Source organism: Bombus bifarius, unplaced genomic scaffold, assembly GCF_011952205.1.
Source record: "Bombus bifarius isolate JDL3187 unplaced genomic scaffold, Bbif_JDL3187 scf7180000007973, whole genome shotgun sequence".
In the NCBI taxonomy this organism is placed as follows: domain Eukaryota; kingdom Metazoa; phylum Arthropoda; class Insecta; order Hymenoptera; family Apidae; genus Bombus; species Bombus bifarius.
In genome coordinates, this window is record NW_022884359.1 from 998,445 (window position 1) to 1,023,254 (window position 24,810).

Consider the following 24,810-nt stretch of genomic DNA (forward strand, 5'->3'; position numbering starts at 1 on the left):
ATTTAATAGTAGGTATTGATAAGAGGTATAATAAAGTACTTTACATATATGTGAATGATTAATATTTGTATAAATGTGTTTTATTGTAATTACGAAGATTCGTACCAAAAGTATGCATTTTTATTTACACTATATATTTGGTGTACTAAGAAGGTTAGTTCCTATGAACCATTTCGGTATCCGCCTCCTCGTTATTTTCCTCCGATAAGAACGACCATGTTGTAGTGTTTAGTTTTTTAGCGCGATTCTGCAACATGCCATACGCATATTGGTTTAAAAGAATTCCTTTAGGAAGTGCTACACCTTGAAATCTATACAGATTTTCCTGATCTGAAACTTGGTGGACAGCAGCAATTGTACAACGTCCTATCAATGAACTGTTTCCTATCATAGGTCCTTTACTAATATCTATATGATCACCGATTCTATACAAAGTAATTTTATTATTGTTACTGTTTGCAATTTCTGGTATTTGTGACATTTTAATAGGGTTATCTTGGAACATGTCAAGTGCTAAACTTTCTGAAATCTCTATCCTATCTATAGGCAATTCCTTGTTTATCAGCTTTATATATTGAGCAGATAATGCACGCATTTCTTCATTTGTAGGCTTCCAATCAACCAAATTAGCATGCACATCATATATAAAACTACCTGATTTTATGACTGGTATTGGGAAGCTGTGTAAGTGAACTGTTATCTCTGGTTTAAAGGCCATATCTATAACAGCACCCAAAATAAAAGAACAAGTTCGCCAAAAGGCTGCGTTTACTATTTTGTTTTCTGGGCTAAGCAAATTTAAAAGCTTTAATTCACAATTTTGTAATAAAGGTCTGTTCATATCCCACGGTAACCCATCAACCATAGCGAGAGCAGACACTTTAGATACACCTTCAGAGATATGTTTTGCACAATCTGTGGGGGTTGATATACTTTTGTTCATAATAAGTGTTATGTCTTCTATAGGAGATATATATTTAACTTCTATCTTTTCAATTCGTCCCACAGTGCTTCTTTGTCTTTTCTTCTCCTCTTCAAATAACAAATTTCTTCTCTCTTTTGCTTCAGCTTTTGATAGTATACTTTTATATCTTGATTGTATGTTTGATGTTAAGCATAGATTTTTATAACTGAAATACACATAAAAGAAATTATATTAAAAATTATAATGGCAAAAGAAAATCGTAATTACATTAATCCATGAAAACCAACATTTTTCAATAATACCGGCTAAAATAGGTTACGTGCATACCGTTGAAACATGTTGAAATATATATGCGATAAAAATTTCACACAACTAGTTTATTCTTCTCAAGACGGTGCCACATATATTATTAAGGTCGTGACTTTATTTTATTCGTTTTAATAGTTAATCATTTAAACAATGAATCAATCATTCATGACTGAAAATACAGAAATAGTAAAGAGAGATTATATATTTTATAACCTAATTATCTTATATATTTGTTTACCAAAACAATTTTGAGATTTATTCGTACACACAAAAAATAATTAACATAGAGCAGAGAATAATTTCATGCCCTTTTGTGTAAATTATCCTAATTTATCGAATGTAGCTGTAAATAAAACACTTCTTTCTGTTCAGTTACCTTTTCACAAGTTATTTATGTATATTAAATATTTTGTTAATAATATTTAACATATATTAAAATCATCACTCACATAAACAATTATATAAAGTTACATAAAATCTGTAATAATTTCTTTATAATTTATTAATAATCAACTACTTTAAGAAAAGATTTGCAAAAACGACCCATACTTCATCGTCGCGACGCACAAGGAGTATACACATGTGATTACATGTGAATTCCAACACTACCATAGTACAATCTGTATGTATGTAAAATATATTTTTAAATTATAAATTAAGTATTAATTATCGTTCCTGTCATATGGGAAACCACTATGCAAAATAAATACAACTATCTATAGTAATTAAGCAATTGATCATTATACATAGATAGTTGTTCTAATATCTATACAGAGTTTTTTTTATTTTTTTTTTTTATTTAGTTGTTTACATTCACAATTTGTCCGATTTGGACATTTGGTAGAATTTTTTGGCTGTTTGATTATCATGTGGGTGGCTACCCTCAGCGGGATACCATCTTCGTGTTTGTTAGGTTATATCCTTTGTGAATCTATACAGAGTGTGTTTGGTAATGGCGTAAATATGATTTGGACCGGAGAAGAGCCTATAAAGAACAGTAAAACAATTTATTTTCTAAGTAGTATTATGAAAATATGTTTTAGTGAATTCATTATTTCATGTTATATGTTTTATTCCCATAAATTTATAGATAAATAATCAACGAAAAATATAGTTTTCTCTTCTAATGATTCAGCTGGATCTGTATTTGCACGATGTTAATGTTTTGCCCAACGTGTGGCAATGTGCTCCGAGTAGAAGAAGCTGTGGCAGGATTGCGTTTCGCGTGTAACACGTGTCCATACATATTCAATATCGTGAGAAGAGTAAGCAGTCGTACGTATCCAAAATTAAAGGAGGTTGATGATGTATTAGGTGGAAGCGCAGCTTGGGAGAACGTCGACTCTACTGAAGAAAGATGTCCAAAGTGCTCTAATCCTAGAGCATATTTCATGCAAATTCAAACCAGATCTGCCGACGAGCCTATGACAACATTTTACAAATGTTGCAATCCTCAATGTGGTCACAACTGGCGCGAGTAAAGGTATTTTATAACCTCTACATACACATAATCATACATAAAAGTTTTCTACAGTGTCCAAATATTTTTGTAATCCATTGTATTTGTGTATCATTAGCTCTAGAACAGACACTGCTATCACTAATTAATAAATTTTCCATTTTGAACATACAGTGCTATTTCTTACTGGGCGGAAAGAGAATGATTTCGTATGCAAAAGAAGTGGGTCCAATGAGTACTTTAATAAATTCAGCTCATGAAGAAGTGGAAGCACTAAAATGGCATGGTAATCATTGGATGTGCAAAGGAAAACGAACCATAGCAGTAGCTGTCGCATTATTACAGAAAAATGAAATTATAGCAGTTCCAACGGATACAATATATGGTCTTGCTTGTCTTGTATCAAGCACCAGTGCCATTGAAAAACTCTATGAAATTAAAGAACGCGAAGTAGATAAGCCATTATCTATTTGTGTTGGTAACTTGAAAGATATACAAACATGGGGCATTGTAGATCATGTACCAATTAGTTTGTTATCTTGGTTATTACCAGGACCATATACCATCATTCTCAAACGAACTCCTGCTTTAAATCCTGCTCTGAATCCTAATCATGACACGGTAGGCATCAGAGTTCCACATCATAAATTTATAAGGCATGTAGCTGAAGTAGCAGGACCTTTAGCGTTAACAAGTGCTAATATAAGTAATGAACCCAGTTGTGTACATGCTTTGGAATTTGAAAACTTATGGAACAAATTAGGTGGAATATTTCATCAATCTAAAAAACCTGGTAAAAAGCATAACTATTTGAGACGTGGATCAACAATTATTGATTTAACCGAACCGGGACGTTACAGAATTATTCGTCATGGAATTGGGGCAAACTACGCTGTAAATATCTTAAAAAAAATGCAATATATTTCCAATTAAATCTATCATTGTGTGATCTTAACCATTTGAATTTCAAACTTGAAATATTTATAAACTAATAGTATGTATATATTATAATATAAATGTATTTCATAAAAATAACAAATATGACGAGAGCTATTGGTTTTTCTTCGCAATCGATTAAGACAAGCGCTATCGCGCTGTTCGGGATTTTTCGACCCTGTTTTTTCAAAGACCTCTGTGACAAACGGTTAATGTTACCTATAGGTATAAATATAAGATATGAAATATAAAAAAATATATTTTGATTTTTATATATTTAAAATGATGAATAATGTAACAAAATTAAGGATGAGCACTTAAATTAAGTATTAAGTAAAAAATAAAATAATGGATAATATAGATGTTATACTTTATTTCTTGTAAAGTCTAATCATGTAGTATTATATTCAATGAGTGTTATGTGCATGCTTCTTAAGAATAATGATGTACTAGGAATTCAAACTTCAGTTTTTTATCCTTCATATTCAAAAAAATAAAAGAAATATTCTCTTGTATCTGAAGTATGTTAAAGTTTCCTCCTTCGTTTTTTTTTTATTTACGTAGCTATTAATGTATACAAAGAATCCTCAAATCGAGAATTCCAATCTTATAAACAAATCCACAATATATGTGGCAATATATTAACAAGTATTAAGCAGTATTTTATATCCTGAGATACTGTTCTGATTAAACGTGTTAATAATTCGTCAGCGAGTATATCCTAACTGTTTTCTGTTTCTTAATAATATTGTATTGTCTCTTTGACAAGATATATATCACATAATATTGTTGTAAGGTATTGTTTCTTTCGCATATTAAATGTTAAACGCAATCAAGAGATAAGAATGGGTTCATTTTCATTTTAAATTAAATAAATAATTTACTTCCTTTTTAAAGCACTAGATTTCAGTAATGAACTAATGGACAAATCAGTCAAGATGATAACATTTTAAGATATTCTGCATATTATCATCCATGCAGTTCGTGTGTATCTTAAAATGCATATTATTACATTCGTTACAAATGTATTTAAATTCGTAAATTTTTAACAAACTCGTGACTATACAAGTCACTTGACAAATATAAATCGATAAAATGCATTCAAACGCGATTATGAAATCAGGACTACCACAACACAGTATAATATACGCGTGATTGTATTTCTTATACGTATTATCCGGTTATATCGATCGATTAGGCACGTTTAATGGCCTGTATATACGGCATTTTTCTATTTGAAGAATGAGAACTTATCATTTAAATTTCTAAAAATGTATTCATGACGTTCACTTATGCTTAACTAACGCACTCGTGTCTTGAAGTAGATACACATTCAAACAATAACCATTATTTAGGAAAACGAATCTTAACGCTTTTCTTTTATTCACAGAAATAGTAAAATAGTAAAAAATTCTATATTGAGAATTTTTTTATTCGCCGAACACCCGCACATGCGTGTCTTTATCACAATACTGCGTTGTCTTTACATTGAGTTTACATTCTAGGTAAACCCACTTATGTATAAGATTGGTATGTATATGTACTTTCGGTAAATAATTATTAAAATAGTGATCATATAAATAATTAAAGTAACTATACGTACACATACACATATACATACATGTGACGAACATACTCGACGTGTGTAATTGGCCCGCCGCTCTAATATCATCCAATTAAATTTTCTAAACATATCCTACAGAGCATCACGTGCCATCAAAATTAAGACAGTGTTCCACGATTACGCAATTCTAAATATACTTACGCACACATACACACGGTTCAATCACTTTACACATTTATATGATTAATATTATGTGAATATAATTATTCATCGTTAAGTTCTATTTCGTTTGCTTTTTTTTTAACGTATAATATTTGCTTTTTTCTGCTTACAACGTAAGTCAGTCTAATCTTCTTTCGTAGAAAACGTCCCTAAAGAACTTTTCTTACCTTCACTCTTAAAGATTCCTATCAAACTACTCCTTAATCTGGCATAAATCTCTTTGCGAACGGTCGCTGTAAACTTTGTCACTAGACAACCAATCGCCGCCGTAGCGAAGATTAAATTATAGAACAGTACTAGTTCAAAGTTACCAAGCCATTCGATACGACCGAAATCGCCGAGCAGATCAAAGTTTGTCATACCTGAAATGAAAGATACACGAACAGTAGAAAACCAATACAAAATTAATAATAAGCTTATTTATTTGGGTTAGGTTGACACAATGAGTCACATTTCTCATCTTTTAAAAGAAAATAATTTTTAGGATTAAATATATACTTTTGTCACTTTTTTAAATATTAAAAAAGTGTTAATGAGATTAATTATATGTAAACTAATTAACTGAGTTATCATATTTTTCCGGTGTGGTTTTCATTTATTAAATGGGGGTATATTTACCTAATATTCGAGATAACAGTGGCAACGCTGAACTCAGTACAAGAAGAAGACCGCAATTTGCGATAAGGTGAGTAAGTGGCATGGAATGAAGTCGTGGTCGAAAGCTCTTTACACCAGGAAGTGTATATAAACCTATTGCGCTCGTAGCAGCTAGATACAAAATTACTGCTACTTCAATTGTTGCTCCAATGGGACCTAGTTTCGACAACGAGCTGATCCCCAGAGTGAATTGCTAAACATTTATTAAATGTATCAATTTTTCTCAAAAAGCAATTCAATAAACGAAGTTCGCTTATTTCAATTTATATCTAATTTATATACTAACCCTTGTACTCAAAGGCAGTGCTTTAATACCAATAAGCAGTTCTAAGGTATTTTGAACTGCTAGCAAAGCTGTAGCAGTGGAAAGTATAAGTAACGCCAGCATTGCCAAAGGGTATAACAAAGTTCTTCGAACCCACCAGGTTCGCCTTTGCTGATCCAAAATACTTCTATGTTTCTGAATATCTTCCAAACGCTGAGCCAATCCTCGCTGGAGAGCACCGTTCCTTAAGCACATCAAGCTCGGATTTACATTAAGAAACTCGTCATCTTCGAGCACTAAACCACAAGTTGGTATTGACATAGGCACTGGCGAAACGTATGATTTTCCGGTTGCTTTCGCGTGTTGCAGTCTGTGTATATAATAAGGTTTTTATGAAATGATTATAGACGTGTTCATGAATTTGCGGATGATGGGAGTAGAAACCGATACCTCACCTTCTACGAATACAATCTTCCTCTAACCTGTACGCGAAGAATTCTTCATCTAAATTCTTTAGGAACTGCGGTTTTACGAGAAACGAACCAACTACTCCGAATAATCGTACAAATCCCATTGGTGTACATACTGCAAATTATACTTTTACTATTGTATTACTTTGATATAGGTAATAATGATATATATATATATACGTAATTATTTGGTCATACTTACGCAATAACATAACAACTCCAACAAAAGAAACGCAAGAATAAAGAAAAGGTAAATAGTAACTCGATAAATCTGGAAAGTTAAGTTGATGATAATTTTTGTATATCTATGTCTTAACAAATTTTGTACTTACTGAGCAACGTATGAAGACTTGATTTTTTACGATCTATGAGTGCTGATAGAACATATGTCATTCCTAACACAAGTGTTCCTAATAGACAAAGGACTGTCACAGTTTCATAAACTCTAGCCATTACGCCCTGCAATGGAAAAATTATTTTTTTTTTAAAGTATTCGATATATCAGGATTAATTTTTTTATCTTACCTTTTTGTAGCCAACAAATCCTTCTGACTCCGTGAACAAGTATGCGAACGGTAAAAATACGAAGAGAGATAAATTTGAAAAGAGAAACACAAGATTCCATAGACCTGATTGTTAAATAAAACCCAATTACAATTATTTTACATAAAAAACGATGAGTGTTTCTTTTTTTTTTAGACATTTAAATATTAAAAAAACAAAATACACGTAACATTTAAGAAAAAGTATAAAACAATCATACGATATGAACATAATCAATGATAATAATAATAATATACATGTACAGTCAATAAAAAATAAATATAAATAAATATATTGATATTATAAATATTGCTCATTAACATTAGACGAGTATCCTGTATTTCTGTAAAACATTAATTTGTAATATTATGCAATGTTGAAATATTAAAAAAAAGAAATTCCCTCTATGTTTTCCAAAAGTTTGAAAAATTAATTAAACGAAACAAGAAGTTTAATTTTTATAACTGACTCGTATACCTTGAATAAGTGAACTATTGAGCCACTTGACATAATAGCTGTTCGGATACAAAATCAGCACTTCGTTGCTTGCAATTGAAACCGGAAGCAGCAAGGTTGCTCCAACGGAAACCGCCAGGGCAACGGTACATAACCAAAGACTGATCTTGTAGACCGTCGCTTCATCTTCATCCACGGAAAAATAATCTTCGCGGTCTCTTCGTCGAAATTTCGCGATTAACGCGTAACTTGAGACGTAGAGGACTAAGAACAGAAGGAAGAATATCTGAAACAGCCATAGAATGTCTTCTCTTTACATTTTTGTACATTAAGAAAAATTAATTAACGTACGAGTATGATTTCTTTGAACATATTATATTCTTAACTATATTCACATTGTATTGAATTCATTGTATTCTTCTATTTTCTGAATAATTTTTTTTTAATATATATTTATTAAAATTACAGTCAATTCTCGCGTTGAGAATTTTCAGTAATTTTTCTGGCGTGGCGCAGTGACATGGCTAATTATTTATAATAAGTTAATACTTATTATTTCTAAATAATAAAAATGATTTCATCGATTTATCAATATATGTACATACACATAGAAAGTCGTCCTTAGTAAACGGTATGTATATCACGTGACTCTGTCTTTGATACAGAAAATGTTCAAATATAAAAGAGCAATTAATTTGATAAATTCTGTAGAACTATCTTCTGTATGATTATCATGACAAGATGGCCACATCTTAACAGATTAAACGATATAAAAACACTCGACATTACATCATTATGATAATAGTTATTATAACACGTTATTCAGTGTATTTATTGACCGTATACAAAATACACGGTTTACATTGAACTGAATTATCTCAAAAAAGAAAAGTAGTATACTAACTCAAAAATTCTTCGATGCGTGTCTTTGAATGAACATTGCATTTGTGTGCAACTCATGTGGCGTAACGACGTGAATCAATTTTCTAGTGTACACGGAATCACTTTGGTAACGACCATGGAAACCGGCGCTACGTGTTATTTAAGAATCGCGGTCGATCGAACTGTGAAATATTAATAACGACATTCCACTTCACTAAACTCTTCTCAATTATTGTTCAAGTTTCTACAAAGTTTAAACCTTTGATATTTAGACATTGTTATCACGTCGTGACATAAATTCTAGTTCCGATTCGATAAGGATAAATTATACTTCCGTATGAATATTTCATTTCAATTCCAACATAGTTCTATATGAAAATTTCATTTCTATTCCAACTTTAGTCTCAACTCTTCAGGGATCAGTAAATATGTATAATATCCCGATATTTTACATTTGTCACGGTGTTAGATAAGGTGTAAATAATTGTGTGTGTGTGAATAATTAACACGTAATTGGCACTATGACGAAAATATACGGGAATAATACGCTGGAAAGATTAAAGACAATATTTCAAAATCAGCTTTATTTGTATGGCGTAATGTTCCATTAATTAAATCTTCCCGTTCCTACTTTTAAAAAATAATTACAATAAAGCGTAATCTAAAGTAATTAAAATTTCATTAAGGTGCCCATGGTGTTCATTAATACCAAAATTTCATTAAGGTACCACTACTGTAAAATTAAGAAATCGTGCCAATTAGGGATTAAATGATTACGTTAAAAAAAATTGTAAATGTTACGACTAGATAATCGACGCCACGAACTGATCGATCTCCTGTTTCAGTTAGGATAATAGAGGCGATTGAATAACTATAACACTGAGTTTAACAGGTTATAATATATGCTTTATTCCAACAACTGGTCTTGCCAAGAATATAAATGTTCGGAGAGACTCGCATGGTAAGTTACGATGTCGAATTGTAATGTCGTTTATAATAAGTTTAGAAGCGTTCGACTCGAATAATTACTAGCAAGACCACGATGTTAATCGTAATAGGAGTGACTTGCAAGTAGTGAGTTACAGTATCGCGAGAGATATAAATCGCAAGCAAGATGAGAACCGAGAGATGTGTTCAGCGATTTAGCGACTTGGCAACTGGTAAAAAGATGTTGACCGATCTAAGAGTTTTTTTTTTTATTTGAATTTTTACAATTTGTCCAGTAGGACATTTGGTAAAATGTTGTAGCTGTATACTAATATAACACGTGGGTGGCTACCCCCAGCGGGGTACCATCATCGTGTTTGTTAGGTTATGTCCTTTGTGAGATCTGTTGGGTGTTTCCTTTTTAATCTTCTTTTTATGCTTGATGTGTCGACCGTTTCCGTTGTAAGCCGTAGCTTTCTCCGTACTTCTTGTACTTTTGTTAATCTCCTCTTTGACCGTTGGTATTCCCAGGTCTTTCCGAATGTCCTCGTTTCTAACGTACCATGGCGCGTTTACTATTGTTCTGAGTATTTTAGATTGCGGTGCCTCTATTTTTGTTATATGGCTCATTGCTGCTGTTCCCCATAGTGGTATTCCGTACGTCCAGATTGGTTTTATGATCGTTTTGTATATTTTTTGGAAAATGAGGGTAACGGTTATTGTCTCTAATTGGATAGGAAGAAGGTTGGTGAGCAAGGAGGGGTCCTAGCCGCCCTCGAGAGAAAGTTGCTAGCAGGAGATACCGAACGTGGTAATAACCAAATTTGGTAATAACCAATACATTTAAGGAACTTAATTTTCTGATGAAAATGCCAAGATTTATGGTGGGTCCTTAAGACTGTGGCGGCACTTGACAGTAAACTTCTCAACAGTTTACGTCGCGTGACGTACGACACAAAGACCCTATACCTGCGGACAAGATGATTGTCAGATGTAAATGCCAAGATTTATGGTGGGTCCTTAAGACTGTGGCGGCACTTGACAGTAAACTTCTCAACAGTTTACGTCGCGTGACGTACGACACAAAGACCCTATATCTGCGGACAAGATGATTGTCAAATGTCGATACATTCGTACCGAATATTTCCAGCTAGCCTAAGGACCGCTATAAATCTTAGGATTTATTTTAGCTAAGGTCCTCCAAAGAGACAGTCTTTGTTTATCAGTCTCGAAGTCGACCACCTACCACGGGGTCACACGAGAAATCTGCTATCTCTCACGTACGATGCTTCCCGCTAGCAATACCCTCTCAAGGGCAGCTAGCATCCTTTTCCAACGACCAACACGAATTAGCCAATAAACATTAACGTACATTTCCCTCACTTTCCGAACCAAAGCTTTTCTCAACGAATCCGATGCCTTCGCATCCTTAGACACATCCCAACGCAGTCTTCCTCCGCAGCAGCATCGCGACAAAGTCAGTCTAATACCGCGAGTCAACATACCACGATCGTTATACTTACACGGTTCGAGTCGAATAATTATCTAAGCTCTCGACATCTCGCGCAATCATTGTTCGCACTCGCAGCGCATCTCGAATCGTAGCCATCCAAGCTCTAACTTATAACCGCGAATTCGCGAACCGAATATAATCGCGAGTCCTGCGTCAAATGTACTCATTGACATTACAGTGAATAAACATTTATCGTTCAATAAATCTGAGTTTTCCTTCCGACCCTATCACGACATATCACCTCAAGACTATTGAGGGTATGCAATAAGGGTGTATAGAAATCTGGCTCTCCAAGATCCTTAATAGATGCACCTTGGTATATTACCAACGAAATAATACATCGCGACCTTAAGACACCTACAGTTACAGAAGAAATATTCAAATTCAGTAAGAGATATAACATAAGAATTAACAACCACCAAAACCCACTAGTTACTCAATTACTTGACACGATGGACCAGATCCGCAGGCTAAAAAGACACTACCCTCTAGATTTAAACATTAGATTCAGCTAGAATCAAACATACAATAATCACTTGTTATACGCGTTATAGTAGCACGCCAGAATAATTTGCTTATAATTCTCAATGAGAATTGATTGTAAAATTCTTCCAAATAAAAAAAAAAATCTTGCCCGCGACGTGGGACCTGGTTTGTGTAGAGAGTCACATGTAACAGTGGATAAGATTGATAATTATGTATACATATGTGAAATTACGCTTTTAGAATGTCGGATTTAGTCCCTACAAAGTGCAAAATAGAAAACGGCGTATACAGACATATAGCGCATGGAATAATGCATAGTATGTAGTAAATAATAGCCACTGTTGTGATAAACGCCATACTGGCGTGCCAGAAAGAGAAAATTGATCAAGTAAATTAATACACAAGTGCAAGCATAAACATTATAAAGAAAAAATGACCTTCGACCACGTTACAATGTTACACCTGTTTCATCGTACTTTTCTTCATATTCTAATAGACATTCATGCGCTTCGACGGTGTTTTATCACGCGTTAGGTTTCACATTGTATTCGACAGAGACAATGGGTCTTTTGATCTTAAACATTGATTACAAAATCGATCATTTACAGACGAGATAATACTCGATGCACGATATGATAGAGTGAGAATTACATTTACATAAGGAAAAATTATTGTCTCCTGACATGATAGAATGATGTGGAAATCAGCTATGGAACGTTCGAAGTTAAAAATAAATACCGAGATCAGCTGTAGCTTTACAAGTGTAACCGTGACGAAACGACGAGCTGGACACATTCGATGACGTCAATGTTAGATTGTATTTTGCGGACGTCGAAAGATCTATTACCCTTCACAGTTACGTAATACTTACGTACAAATAGGAATTTATAGGTCGTAGGAAGAAATAATCCATAAGTCGATAGAATTTTATAAGAAGGATCATGGATCGATAAAAGTTTCAATCAAGAACTGAATTTGAACGTTATTCGCCTAAAACTGTTCTACCATTCGAATTATCCAAATGATATACACAACATACCAGCTGTCGCCGTTCTACATACAAATATTTCGCAAATTGCTACCGCCTAAGATCGCAGTAATTTTATTGCAATACAAATAGTAGCAGAGATATAAACTGGTTGTTTCGCGAATTTTAAGGGACAGACCATTACATTAGCCGGAACTTCCGGTATAATACGCTTCCGCGTGTCCCTCTTGGTTATTGAGCACGCTAGCATTAATTTTCCATTCTCTCCTTTCCCCCCTGGTGTGTTACGTAATAAGTGGATAACGTTTCCTTTTAAACAATACGTGAACAGTGCACACGCTGTTATAGGAGTAATGCCGAATCGATATCAGGGTTGTTATTAACCAACGTCGATTGTACATCGATAAGTTATCGATCATAAATTTATCGATAAAAATGTTGAACTACTCCGTTTGAATTGATGAAGGTATTAGAGAGGATACCCTTGATCGCTTGAACTGATATTTATGTATCTATGGGAAGTTTAAATGTACAGAAAATATAGGAAATGTTCAAAGTGCTCGTTATACTTAGAAAATTAAACAAATTTTTAATTCGGTTTATGAAAATATAAATTTGTATAAATATTTAATTTACTTATAATATTATGGTTAAGTAATAAATAGTAATATACAGGGTGGTTGGTAACTGGTGGTACAAGCGGAAAGGGGGTGATTCTACGCGAAAAAAGAAGTCGAAAATATAGAATAAAAATTTTTCGTTCGAGGCTTTGTTTTCGAGAAAATCGACTTTGAACTTTCGCTGGGTACGCGTGCGGTACGTTATAACGGATCTTACTGTAGATCGTTGTCTCGATGGAAAAATTAAAAAGAAATTTTTATTCTATATTTTCGACTTCTTTTTTCGCGTAGAATCACCCCCTTTCCGCATGTATCACCAGTTACCAAAGGACATAACCTAGCAAACACGATGATGGTACCCCGCTGGGGGTAGCCACCCACGTGTTATATTAGTATACCGCTATAATATTTTACCAAATGTCCTACTGGACAAATTGTAAAAATTTAAATAAATAAATAAAAAAAAATCAGTTACCAACCACCCTGTATATTACTATTTATTACTTAACCATAATATTGTAAGTAAATTAATATATTTCACGTTGACTATGTTATTTTATTGAAAATTTGCCCTATTTTCGAAAACATAAGTTATCCGTGAACAGAAACAAATATCAATTATTTCAACGAAGATTGCATAAATAAAAATAAATTTCAAACTATTTTTATACTAACCTATCAAGTATAATGTTAGGTTAGGTACTGTTGATTGATTTACCGATATATTGTTTTAGGTTATCAAGTATCACGATGCTCATGATCAAGCGAGGATTACGTTGAAAGTCAAACGGGCCAGAAAATAATCGCTAATACATAGTATGTATATACCTATGGTACATTGACCTTTTCTAAGAATAAAACCGCTTTCTCATTTACGTCTATGTATTTATTTTTACATTTATGTACCAGCTCTTATTTTTGTATTTTATGTTTCGTTTTGATATACTGTCAGCATTATATACATGCGTGTCCGCTAGAATATACGACAGTAAACAAAATTGAGCAAAATTAGTTCAAAATTACAGTTATGCGCGCAACAAACAAATATAGTTTGATGTTTTCATCTAAAAGTTATTTACACAGTGAAAAAAGAATGATATAACTTCGTATTCACATTTCACATTTAAGCCAAACAGCATTTAACGGAACATAAGAAGATGAAAAGAAAACTGCACAACATATTTAATTTAAGAAAGGAGAAAATGGAGATGCATGATTATAATTATTTTGATTAATGCTGTACCTAAGCTTCTCAGTTGGCAGAGTTTATTCGAAAGCTGAGAATAGTAATAGTTCAAACAAGAAACATTTAAATATTTGTGAAATCTTATTTGAACTTCATTTAGAAACACCAATGTACTCGAGAAGTAATTTTCATAAATATTATCGGTCAGCACTCGGTAATAACGATAACTTTTGCGATTGATAGTTTTCTTGAGTTATCAATATTTATTAACGACGTCGCAGCTAACGGCATCTTAAGTTCAATATCCATGAAAGAGAAAGAGAAAAAGAGATGGAGAGAGAGAGGGGGGGGGGAGAGGGAGCGTAAAAACGGAATGCACGATGAGGATGTACATTTTTGAGAACTTGCCCTTACAAAATAAACACGACACTACATAATAACAATAATATAATCAAAGGGAAAATATAGTAGCTGATATAAATTAGCTTGATACGTTTCAATTACCTAACAGTTCAAATAGAGTTTGGCAGTTCAATTTCTCGCTATTGCATTCGCTATTGCTAATGCTATTGCATTAGTTCGAAATTAAGTGCTCACTGATAAATGAAACAGATCTAAAGATTTTATTCCTTCGACATCAAACGTAGCGTAAGTACGTCAAACAAATATGATAATATATCAGCTTGAAATAAAACATAACAAAGAAAGATAAAATTATATCGTTTCAGAACGGTAATATACGTGTATTTGCAACGTAGATGCAACGTATTTTTAGCTTCTTATAGACCAAAAACATAGTCGACATTTTTAACAGAAAAGGAGTTTCTATGTATGGTGTGCTAGCCATTATGGCGATCCTTTTTGTCACGGTTATTTACCCTTTGGCAGAAACGACGAATGTAGAAATGGCAAAACCTAATACTTTCAAGAATGTCCCAAATTTATAACTTGTACAGTTAGCAAATAAGATATTGACCTCCATTAGTGGGCCCTCTATTGCTATGCACAATGTACTTATAACAAATAAAAAGAAATATGAAAGGATAAATAGAAAGGAAAGATTCTTCTTAAATGAAATTATATTATAAAATATATGAACGAAAGTATTAAATTTCTTACTTGTTAAAATTTACTAAATAAAAGATTTTATTTAATAAATATTTAGTTAGTATTTTCATTTCAAGTTAAAGATAAATGGAGCAAAGTATTTGTTTAAATTAAATTATATCGTTTATTAAAATATAGATTAGAATAGATAGATTATACATTCGGATTAAATAGAGAATATACATTAATATCTTTTCAAGTATCAGTAAAAACGCTTGCAACCATAAATAATATTAAAATTGTAATTTTTATATTAGAACATATTGTATATTTTCCAAGTGTTAAAATAGAAAAAGGGTCTATATTAGACTTTTAATGGAGTTTTTCGAATATCTTATCAAGAACGCCAAGGATGCTTATATATTTAACTGAAGTGAGCAAGTGAGTCAATCAATGGCACATTAATGGAGGTTATCCTAGTATCCTAGAAAGTATCGAATGGTTTGCGAGTAGATCGTGCAACTATGTTCAAATGGGACAAACGTGATCGTTGAAGCAGTTGAAGAAGCTGCACAGTCGGTTGGAAACTGCTTTTTTTTATCAGCCAAGGTGGAAGGAAAAACCGGTCAGAGATCAGAAATAATGCGTGGTCAACGACTCGGCGGGAAAGTATAGAGAAAGAATTTATCGCGAAGAATGTATTTCCACAACATTCCTTCGTGCATTGACTAGAGATGATCATCCAATTATGTGTATTAAACAAAGAGTATAGAGTCAAGGGCAGACGGCAGACATACTAGGGATAGTCCGTGCAACATCTATACATAGCCATAGACGAAACCTTTCGGTACAATGTACATATAATGATTGACGAAAGTATTTAGAAAGTACATATGTATATAGAAAACTTTCATGTATATATTGTGTGCGTTATATAAAACATTTTACAATTTTATTAGCGTTCTAATGAGACACAACTGCTAATTTTATTATATTAATCAAATTTGAAACCAACCTGAAAATATAGAAGTTAGTGCACTTAAGTATATGCAATAAATGTTAAAATAAGTGTTAAGTGTTGAGGCTTATTATCATAATATAATACGTTTAAACACATTTGTAATTTCTACGAAATATAAACATATGTTTTATGTTTTACGAATGTAATCGTGATAATAGAATCTCGTTACAACGCTAATAAAATTTGTAGTATAAATATGTATATTTCATATAAAACACATGATATACTCATCAAAAATTTCCTCTAGTATTTTCGTCAGCAACTGTACTTTGCGATTCTTGTCGTGACAATGAGCACGTAATGTCTTTAGATGTTTATCTTAATCCGTTAGAAAAACCTACGACTGCACTGTATTAACGGATTTACGGAATCATCTTGGCAGCTGTACAACTTTAATTTTTCATGGAAAAATTGATAAATAAACATGCCAAAGTCCTTGTAAAATGCAAACTGATGCGCAAAACGTATTAGAAAAATGATACTCGCGCGATTAATGAGTGTTAGTAAAAGAAGCTATTAGAAACTAAATATGACAAAAGAAAACATCACTTTTATGCAAATATACATAGTAATTTTAATACCAACACAATAAACATGCGTATGTAGTAATATTTTTAAAAAAATTTTTGGATATTAGAGATATTAATTAAATAGTGAGGTCTTACAGTTATTTTTCTTTCTTACAACAGAAGTCTTCTATCAGCTAAAATATAGGTGATGTATGTGTACCGTGTGTATACGTGACTAATTTCTTTGATTTTGTTTCTTCCTTTATACTTTCGTGTATCTAAGCAAATTGCTTTAAATTTCGATATAAAAAAACAAGTTACAACATCAACGTATCACATCAATTCATTACTTTATTCTTAGAAATATTTGATAAAATCACATTAATACCAATATATATATTTAATTTCTATTTCTTTTCTTAAACTAAACAAAAAATATTAATATTACATTGTATTTATCCTGACTTTCTTTTTCTCTTTTTATGCTTTACAGGATGTACAATTATAAAATATAAAAAGAGAGTTTTATTCAGATGGGAAGACGAAAGGTTAGGATTTATTATATCACTTCTAATTTTACTTTCGTACGTTAAAATATTGGTTATCGAAAGAAATATTGAATTTAATCGCGGGGAACGTGGCGATTTCCTATTTGCAGGAACGTCCCAAGAAACTTCAAGAACCCTCCATTTTGATGGGAGGTCAATAAACAAGGGGCTTAATATGGCTAAAAACATCTATGATTTTTACTTACAATATTCTCCCGTACTGTATTATGAAATAGTTGTTCTCTAATATCCGCTTCATCTTCCATTTTCACCTATTTGTCAGTGAATTTCTTTTGGCTGGACGTACTGTTGTCAGCAGCAGCAGCGACATTTTTTTATATCGATAATCTTCTCGTGTAACACACCATGCCCAGATTTTCACGACTGACATAGAACGTACTCCTGTCTTAAGGCAAAAGCTTCTGCTCTTTCACGAATTAAAGGCAGAAAGCTATCGTTGCCATCTCTTTATGAAATAGATCACATTTCCTATCTGGTATCAAAAGGCACAACACCAATCCTGGTCTATGGCTGGCAGCCTACTAAATACGATGCGTCGTTTCTGCTTCAATCGTAACCTGACATCTATATATACATGTGCTTCGGCCGTCCTCGCGTGTTATACGCAACAACGATACTTACCGACCGTTTTCTAGTTCCACCGTTCCTAGTTTTATTTTGCAGATCAGATTCAAATTTTTTACCGACGATTAACCTATTGACAAGTCTGTTATTAAAAACGGAACAGTGAAATATTATATAAAAGTTAACTAATTACATACAATGAAAAACGTGTATTCTTATAGATTACTTTATTAAGATACAAAAAATGTATTTGAATAATAGATACCTATTGATAATCTACAGAATTACTGTACGAATCAAAGATACACAAAATTTCTATAATTATAAAAAAAAATAATTTGTAGAAATTAGAATATTTTATGTTTCTATCAAAAACTATTTTTTATGGTGGAGATATAAAGTACTTTAATTTCCTCAAATTATCTTTTTCGTAGATTTCTATTTTAGTACATTTTCTATAGCTTGACAAAACGATAACTTACTTTATTTACGTTTTGTAATAATGTTGTGTTTGTGCAACTTTAAACATTGCATTTTGTGTGCAATATTATGCATGGTCCTTAAAGTAGTAAATATAAACTTATATTAAAGCAAGCTTGTATTAAAGTAATACAATTTTTATTACAACATACTTATAAAAATTTACTTTATAAGAAATCATTCAAATTTGTAAAAATTGTACTGTTGTAAATTTATTGTGAACTTCGGAAGATATTGAATTTGACTAGCGTAATAGTTCTAGTATTAACATGCCGCGCGTAAGATTTCGGATGTTCTTTTACCAAGTTTTCTTCAAAACTTATTATTACAAGATTAATTACATTTTTAATTATAAATTCAACGTTGATTGTGATAATTTTACGTTAATTCATCTTTAGACTGTAAAATTTGGTGAGTAATTTTATTTGTAACTAGAAGATACTTATTCAAATTGCTTGTCAATAACGGTTTTAATTAACAGTCATTTTAAACGACTATTACTGTTCTTGTTATTTGAAAGTAGCAAATCGTTCGTGAAAAATTATGAGTGACTTTATTTCGGGCGTAAGGAAGCGTAAGGAAGCTTTAAATGACGGCCATTTTGAACATGCCTTTTCGTTATTTGAAATGCAGAAAAAATCATTGGAAATGTTGTGAAATGTAAATAGCTGATTTATTTTACTTCTCCAAAACGGTAGGACTTACAAAATATGTACTGTATAAATATAAACCTGTAAATCTATCATGAATATTTTTCCTGAGTGATGAATAGTTATGAATTTCCTTATTTTTTAATTTGAATTAAATTCATTCATAATATATGTGTATTATTTAATGATATAAGATTAACATAGTAAACTATATTATTAATATAAAAAAGAAAAATTCTGTGCTGGAGCTGACTAATAAATACCGTACATAGTTATTACAAAAATTAAATTTCATTTTTTTCTTTTACGATTGGAACTTGTATTTTTTACAGTGCATGCTTAATCATTTAAAAATCGCAATAACAAAAATAATTATAATATCCTAATTATATAAATACATATATGTTATATACATAATTATATATACTTATATACATGTTACATATATAATTATATATATCATGTATGTATATAAGCTTGGTGGATTGTTATACAACTATACATTTTTATCTTTTTGTTATATTATATGCATATTTAGACTGTAAATTAAACTATCGCAATAGAGATCAAATTTGTTAAGATAACATTTTGTGGTTTTTTATCAAGCAACATTTCTTTATTAATAGAGGTGTGATGTTATTTAGTGTTTAACAGTGATCCATTAGATTTTTTCGTTTTTCCCTCTTAGGAGCTGCAATTTATTCTTATAAAATTCGCTATTAACGGTGCTAAATTGATCTGCCATTAGAAGCGAAACTAAGTGAAACTCCATTTCGCTTTATAATCAACTTTATGATTTATTTAATATTATTACTTCCTTTTATATATTTATATATATATATATATATATATATATATATATATATATATATATATATATATATATATGTGGAACACATTTACTGCCAGTAAGGCTATGAATTCCGTTTAGGCAAATTTAACCAAGTATCACAGATTCTTAATCTCGCCAAAGAATATAGTCTTTAACATATTATTACTATCAACAAATTTATCTTAAATAAAAATAACGTAAAATTAGATAATTAAGTAATTATTAAAATTATATAATCAGATGATTATTAGTATTAGATAACTAAATAATTATTAATTTTTTCTTGTATAATCACAATTATCTCAAGTATATACTAGTTGAAATAAAATAAACAGAATTTTGTATCAATTTGAAATTCAAATGTATAAATAAATTTCAATCTAATAAATAAACTACAAATAAAAATGTACTCAATGTAGATAGAATATACTTGGCTATGTTCAATGACAGTTCTTTGAACTGCAATAAAGGTAATTACATAAATTTTGGCGTTTAATTAGAGATTTGGATCTTTAGTCAAAATTAAAAATCTGTGTATATTACATGTCTAAACAATCCTCATAGTGCACTGCATATATCTTAAATTAACAAAGTATCAATATTAAATTGCTAGTCCGCTTACAAGCCTCGCCTAAGTAGAAAATTCTGCTTGAGACTTGAATTTAGTAGGATTTTCAAATGGCAGTCCGCTTAAAAGTGATCGACAATTGTAAAGGGATCAGTTTAATTCGCTACACGGCTACCTCGCCGAAATTCATGTGACCTGTCTCCTTGGCGTGTTGCCGAGCCTCCGTTTGACCATTTAGTTTGACCTTACAATCATTACATATTAACATAAACTTTTGAATGTCTGTGAATTGACGACTAGATTTTACTTCTTTCGCGAGTTCAGCTGCTTCGAATAATATCTTTTCATCCTCTGTGGGAAAGATTGTTTGAATGCTGCCTCCCTGTATGTGCAGATAGAAATTAAAAAGTCAAAACCAGAGGAACAAAACTAATAATAACATGTATATGTATATAATTGTTTACGCTTACATCGAGTGGTTCCAAATATAAAGGATCATAATGGATTCCATCGAATATCAAAAAAACTCTTTGAGCATAATGTTGATCTTCTCCAAATCTATTAATTATAGCATTAATACTATCTATTACTGCTATTTCTAATCCATAAAATTTAGATAATATTGACAATTCAATGGCTCCACCCCATGATTCTGGTTTTAAGATCCATTTACAATATTCAGGATTTGGTCTGCCCAAGAAAGCTTCCGAATACTCCACAGGATCTGATGCTACAGCATTCGCTATGATCTCCCTCATAAAGCCTGCGCAGCTAGGATCAACTTTGCCTGAAAATATACTTTCAGTATATATATATTTATATATAGCACAAATATATTAATACAATTTATATTGTGTACCATTGAGAACATAACCAACGCTGGTAAATAAGCAGGAATTATCTGCTGGTACGACCTTTTTCATTAGTACACCAGGCGTATTCGCGAAACCCTTTTCATCGACGATATGAGATCGACCGATATCTTTAGAGTTCTGTTTCCCATTGTAAAGTGGTGGTTTCTCTTCGACGATCAAGGTGTCCCCAGAAATGATGCCACAAGCTTCGAGAGAGCCCGTCTCGTCGTTCAGATTAATTGGCCTCGGTGGAAAACCACAAAGAACGTGAAGCGCTTCAGCCGGTATTCCTGTTATCTCAACTAATTTTGATCGTAATTTGCCTAACTTATCCTGCGGGAGCAATCCATTCACGACCTTTTGACCCGATTTCGTTTTAACTTTCAATACATATCCGGCCATCATTTATCGCGGATCACCTAGCTGACTAGAAACGAGAATTTTGTCTGGAGAATTGTACCAGTTAGATCAGCTGTTGAAATACAGCGCCACAAGATTTTTCTCGAGTTTCTGGCGAAGATTATATCATAGGACGGAACGCGGTATCATTCGCAACACATACGTCGCGTATTTTTTTTCACCGATACCGACTATCTTTTGCGATTCATCGTTGTACTTAACTTAACACACAACCAAATACCGTAATTTCCACCACCGACTAGCGTAACTGCTTGTTGGTTATAACGTTAGCAAATGTAGGGACTTTCGTGTTATTATATTGATAGCGTCTCGTCTTTTTCTAACCATTGATTTAGACATTTGATAATAGAGGATAGATTGTGTTACCGATGCGAACGACCGCTTCTGATGAGTTGATTAAAATTACTATGTTATTGCTCAATTATTATTGTCTATGACGTATTTTATTAAATATGTATGAAATGATACTGTATTATTGTTGTATCGATTAAAAATGGGAGTTTAACATTTTTTTACTGTTTTTTATAAGTTTTTTTATATAGGTGGGTTATATAACAAATTTCACAATGAATTGATTAATAGGGAAAACTACGCGGTATTATATAGTGGTAATTCTCGTCTATATCATAGTAGTATATGTATTGGATGTTCTCGATATACGCAAAGCTTTTTTTATAAATAACAGATTTGTGAGATAAATAGAGAAGGAACAAAGATGAATCATTTCTTGTACGTTATATGATAACATGAACAGATTTTTAAAATGTTAGTATTTCCACAAAAATGATAAGATTAAGAATTAATATTTTTAAATTGATACCTATAACGTTTTTCACTTTATATAGAATCTTGTTATTTCCGGACAAATTCAATTTATAACATGATACAAATCAATACTAACTTCTATAGAAAATAGTGGATTTAATGTCTAAAATAATACAATTTTAAATATTCATGCCAGATTTGAACAAAATAGACATGACATGTAATCCTTTATCGTGCCTCATATTTTAAAGGGCACCATAGGGCACCATTTTTTGTGCTACATGTTACGTCATCAATTCAAGATTAGTTAATTAGTTATTAGATTAGTTAGAAGATTGTTAAATATTTATGCAAATACAAAGTAGCGTCTCATATCGCGTTGTATGATTAATTCAAGATTTAATTGAAATTTGTTTTCAGGGTGGGTCTCCACATGCAGCAACCTCCTCGCGGTGAGACCTGGAACTCATTATTATTTGACATATAATTACTAATTGTATCATATTATATGATACAATTATGAGTTATACAGCAAGTAATGTGAGCTAATTGGCTGCATTCGCGATTATGTTTTTATAAATGAAGATTATTCTGATTCTCTTTGCCATTTATGATTTCTCGTTCATATAATAATAGTTGACGTTCGGATAGATGAATTCATTGACCAGAAGTTTATTTAATCGAGAAATAGCTAAAGTTTTGTCTAGATAAACGAACGGCTTTTGAACGAACTAATTACAATCACTTGTGCTTGCAATTAACGCGATATTATAAATTATAGAGGGCGTAAGAAACACTTTGGTCTTTTTTGAGATCGGTATTTCAGAACGTGACACGCAAAGTCTCAATCCTAATCCTATTTAGTACATACATATTTAATATCACATCTATCGTGTTCTCAGTTCATGCATTGACCACCGGGTCAATATTAACACATAATTTCAAGCAATTTTTTAAGTAAGTAAGAAATTTAAAAATATTCTCAAAAATATAATTCAGATTCTGTCAGAATTGAATGTATCAAGAATGATGACATTTTAAATGGACTGGCGGAAAGTATACTTCTGCTATAACATTGGTGAAATTGAAAACGAAGGAATTGGAATTTTAAAAAATTCAAAAATGTCAATTTCTTTGACTTTCGTTGTACGTATGCGAATTATTTTTTAATTACAAGTGCAAAAGTGTACTTTGCATCGGTCAAATTTCCGCGCGAGCCCAACCTTATCATCAGAAAATAAATCTAGCGTCATTGTGAGTTCATAGATGGCGAGGTTTACTCGGCAATCTTCTTGAAACACTGCTGGACCCACCGAAACGGGAGGTGAGGCGTTCCAAAAGAAACTCCAGTGGAAACTAACTTCAGGGGAAGGGCGGCGGGAATTGTCGAAGAACCGCTTGGAGTTCGAAGCCGCAAACGCATTGGCGCAGACGTCGGTACGGTTCGCGCGACACGCTACCGCTAGTACAAAGTTGAAGCGTGCGTTTCTCAGTTTGTATCGTGTGCGCGTGTGTTTATCAGATCTCTTGTAACAACTTCACGGACCTAAGTGTGCACATTTTAGTGAATACAGTGTGCTTAGGAAGTGTATTTAACAGAGTGTTCTCACGGATTCAGCACACAGGTGCTTTTGCGTTTTGGATAAGCTTCGTACACACGTTGAAAAGGTATGTCTACAGTTAAGGGACCTGTCACCTTTCCACGAAACGATCGATCGTACCGTGTGTCTTATCGAACGATCTAGTCCGATGTATATTCGATTTACATTGGTACATATAGTAACTACGAAAAGTGCTTATACACCACTGTATTTATTATAGCATTTGTATACTAATTAACTAAATTCAAGTATATTAAGTGTCATATCATCCAATAGTATGACTACAAAAATTTAATACTACGGAAATGAAATGTGGAACCTTTAACTTGATAAAAAGATGGTTCTTTGCAAAATAATGGTATGTGCACGTACTTTTTGTAACTACTGTATGTATATTAGAACGAAATTTTCCAGATTTCGTACGAATGAAAGAGAAGAAAAATACTAAACAGTCTGCATACTGTCTGGTTAGATTAGGATTTCGAGTTTGTTTATCATCCTCGAACTGCTTGGTCGGCAAAC

The 24,810-nt window shown here is 32.2% G+C and overlaps 5 protein-coding genes across 12 annotated transcripts in view; 2 read left to right on the top strand and 3 right to left on the bottom strand.

Annotated features, from left to right (window-relative positions):
* Positions 1–58: 58 nt before the first annotated feature.
* LOC117215565 (39S ribosomal protein L39, mitochondrial) lies at positions 59–1,832 on the bottom strand. Of its 2 annotated transcripts, none has more exons than XM_033461924.1 (3): positions 1,684–1,832; positions 1,253–1,403; positions 59–1,130 (listed from the first exon to the last, which is right to left on the bottom strand). In XM_033461924.1, the coding sequence occupies exons 2-3, from the start codon at positions 1,261–1,263 to the stop codon at positions 155–157; spliced, it is 987 nt and encodes a 328-aa protein (XP_033317815.1). In that variant the 5' UTR covers positions 1,264–1,403; positions 1,684–1,832; the 3' UTR covers positions 59–154. The 2 variants fall into 2 exon arrangements, with proteins under 2 accessions (XP_033317815.1, XP_033317808.1); XM_033461917.1 differs by lacking the exon at positions 1,684–1,832 and adding an exon at positions 1,611–1,639.
* A 312-nt stretch (positions 1,833–2,144) lies between these two features.
* Positions 2,145–4,465, top strand: LOC117215580 (DNA-directed RNA polymerase III subunit RPC10-like). 7 transcript variants are annotated; one of them, XM_033461947.1, is made up of 3 exons: positions 2,145–2,191; positions 2,549–2,717; positions 2,868–4,465. In XM_033461947.1, exons 2-3 carry the CDS (start codon positions 2,676–2,678, stop codon positions 3,624–3,626), a joined length of 801 nt encoding a protein of 266 aa, XP_033317838.1. In that variant the 5' UTR covers positions 2,145–2,191; positions 2,549–2,675; the 3' UTR covers positions 3,627–4,465. The 7 variants fall into 7 exon arrangements, with proteins under 7 accessions (XP_033317838.1, XP_033317842.1, XP_033317832.1 ...); XM_033461951.1 differs by having other exon boundaries at positions 2,153–2,252; positions 2,370–2,717; positions 2,868–3,124; XM_033461941.1 differs by having other exon boundaries at positions 2,160–2,231.
* Positions 4,462–18,079, bottom strand: LOC117215532 (protein Lilipod). Its single transcript, XM_033461885.1, has 9 exons — positions 17,740–18,079; positions 7,828–8,092; positions 7,333–7,436; positions 7,140–7,266; positions 7,010–7,078; positions 6,793–6,922; positions 6,359–6,707; positions 6,034–6,265; positions 4,462–5,777 (listed from the first exon to the last, which is right to left on the bottom strand). Exons 1-9 carry the CDS (start codon positions 17,797–17,799, stop codon positions 5,539–5,541), a joined length of 1,575 nt encoding a protein of 524 aa, XP_033317776.1. The 5' UTR covers positions 17,800–18,079; the 3' UTR covers positions 4,462–5,538.
* A 2,036-nt stretch (positions 18,080–20,115) lies between these two features.
* Positions 20,116–22,178, bottom strand: LOC117216560 (ubiquitin thioesterase OTU1). Its single transcript, XM_033463349.1, has 3 exons — positions 21,508–22,178; positions 21,119–21,435; positions 20,116–21,030 (listed from the first exon to the last, which is right to left on the bottom strand). The coding sequence occupies exons 1-3, from the start codon at positions 21,905–21,907 to the stop codon at positions 20,812–20,814; spliced, it is 936 nt and encodes a 311-aa protein (XP_033319240.1). The 5' UTR covers positions 21,908–22,178; the 3' UTR covers positions 20,116–20,811.
* A 1,873-nt stretch (positions 22,179–24,051) lies between these two features.
* Positions 24,052–24,810, top strand: part of LOC117216733 (spectrin beta chain, non-erythrocytic 2) — a 57,665-nt gene continuing 56,906 nt past the window's right edge. The window contains exon 1 of the mRNA XM_033463694.1: positions 24,052–24,355. The gene's annotated coding sequence lies outside the window, so the exon portion shown is untranslated. The remainder of the gene's footprint in view (positions 24,356–24,810) is intronic.

Excerpts from the sequence above, each read along its gene's own strand:
- LOC117215580 (XM_033461947.1), top strand. The coding sequence starts at position 2,676 with ATGTTGCAATCCTCAATGTGGTCACAACTGGCGCGAGTAAAG. Across the intron at positions 2,718-2,867 it reads CACAACTGGCGCGAGTAAAG|TGCTATTTCTTACTGGGCGG; the intron begins GTATTTTATAAC and ends TTGAACATACAG.
- LOC117215532 (XM_033461885.1), bottom strand. The coding sequence starts at position 17,799 with ATGGAAGATGAAGCGGATATTAGAGAACAACTATTTCATAATACAGTA. Across the intron at positions 8,093-17,739 it reads ATACAGTACGGGAGAATATT|ATATTCTTCCTTCTGTTCTT; the intron begins GTAAGTAAAAAT and ends TGGCTGTTTCAG. Across the intron at positions 7,079-7,139 it reads AAGTCTTCATACGTTGCTCA|ATTTATCGAGTTACTATTTA; the intron begins GTAAGTACAAAA and ends TTAACTTTCCAG.
- LOC117216560 (XM_033463349.1), bottom strand. The coding sequence starts at position 21,907 with ATGATGGCCGGATATGTATTGAAAGTTAAAACGAAATCGGGTCAAAAG. Across the intron at positions 21,436-21,507 it reads CGTTGGTTATGTTCTCAATG|GCAAAGTTGATCCTAGCTGC; the intron begins GTACACAATATA and ends GTATATTTTCAG. Across the intron at positions 21,031-21,118 it reads TATATTTGGAACCACTCGAT|GGAGGCAGCATTCAAACAAT; the intron begins GTAAGCGTAAAC and ends CTGCACATACAG.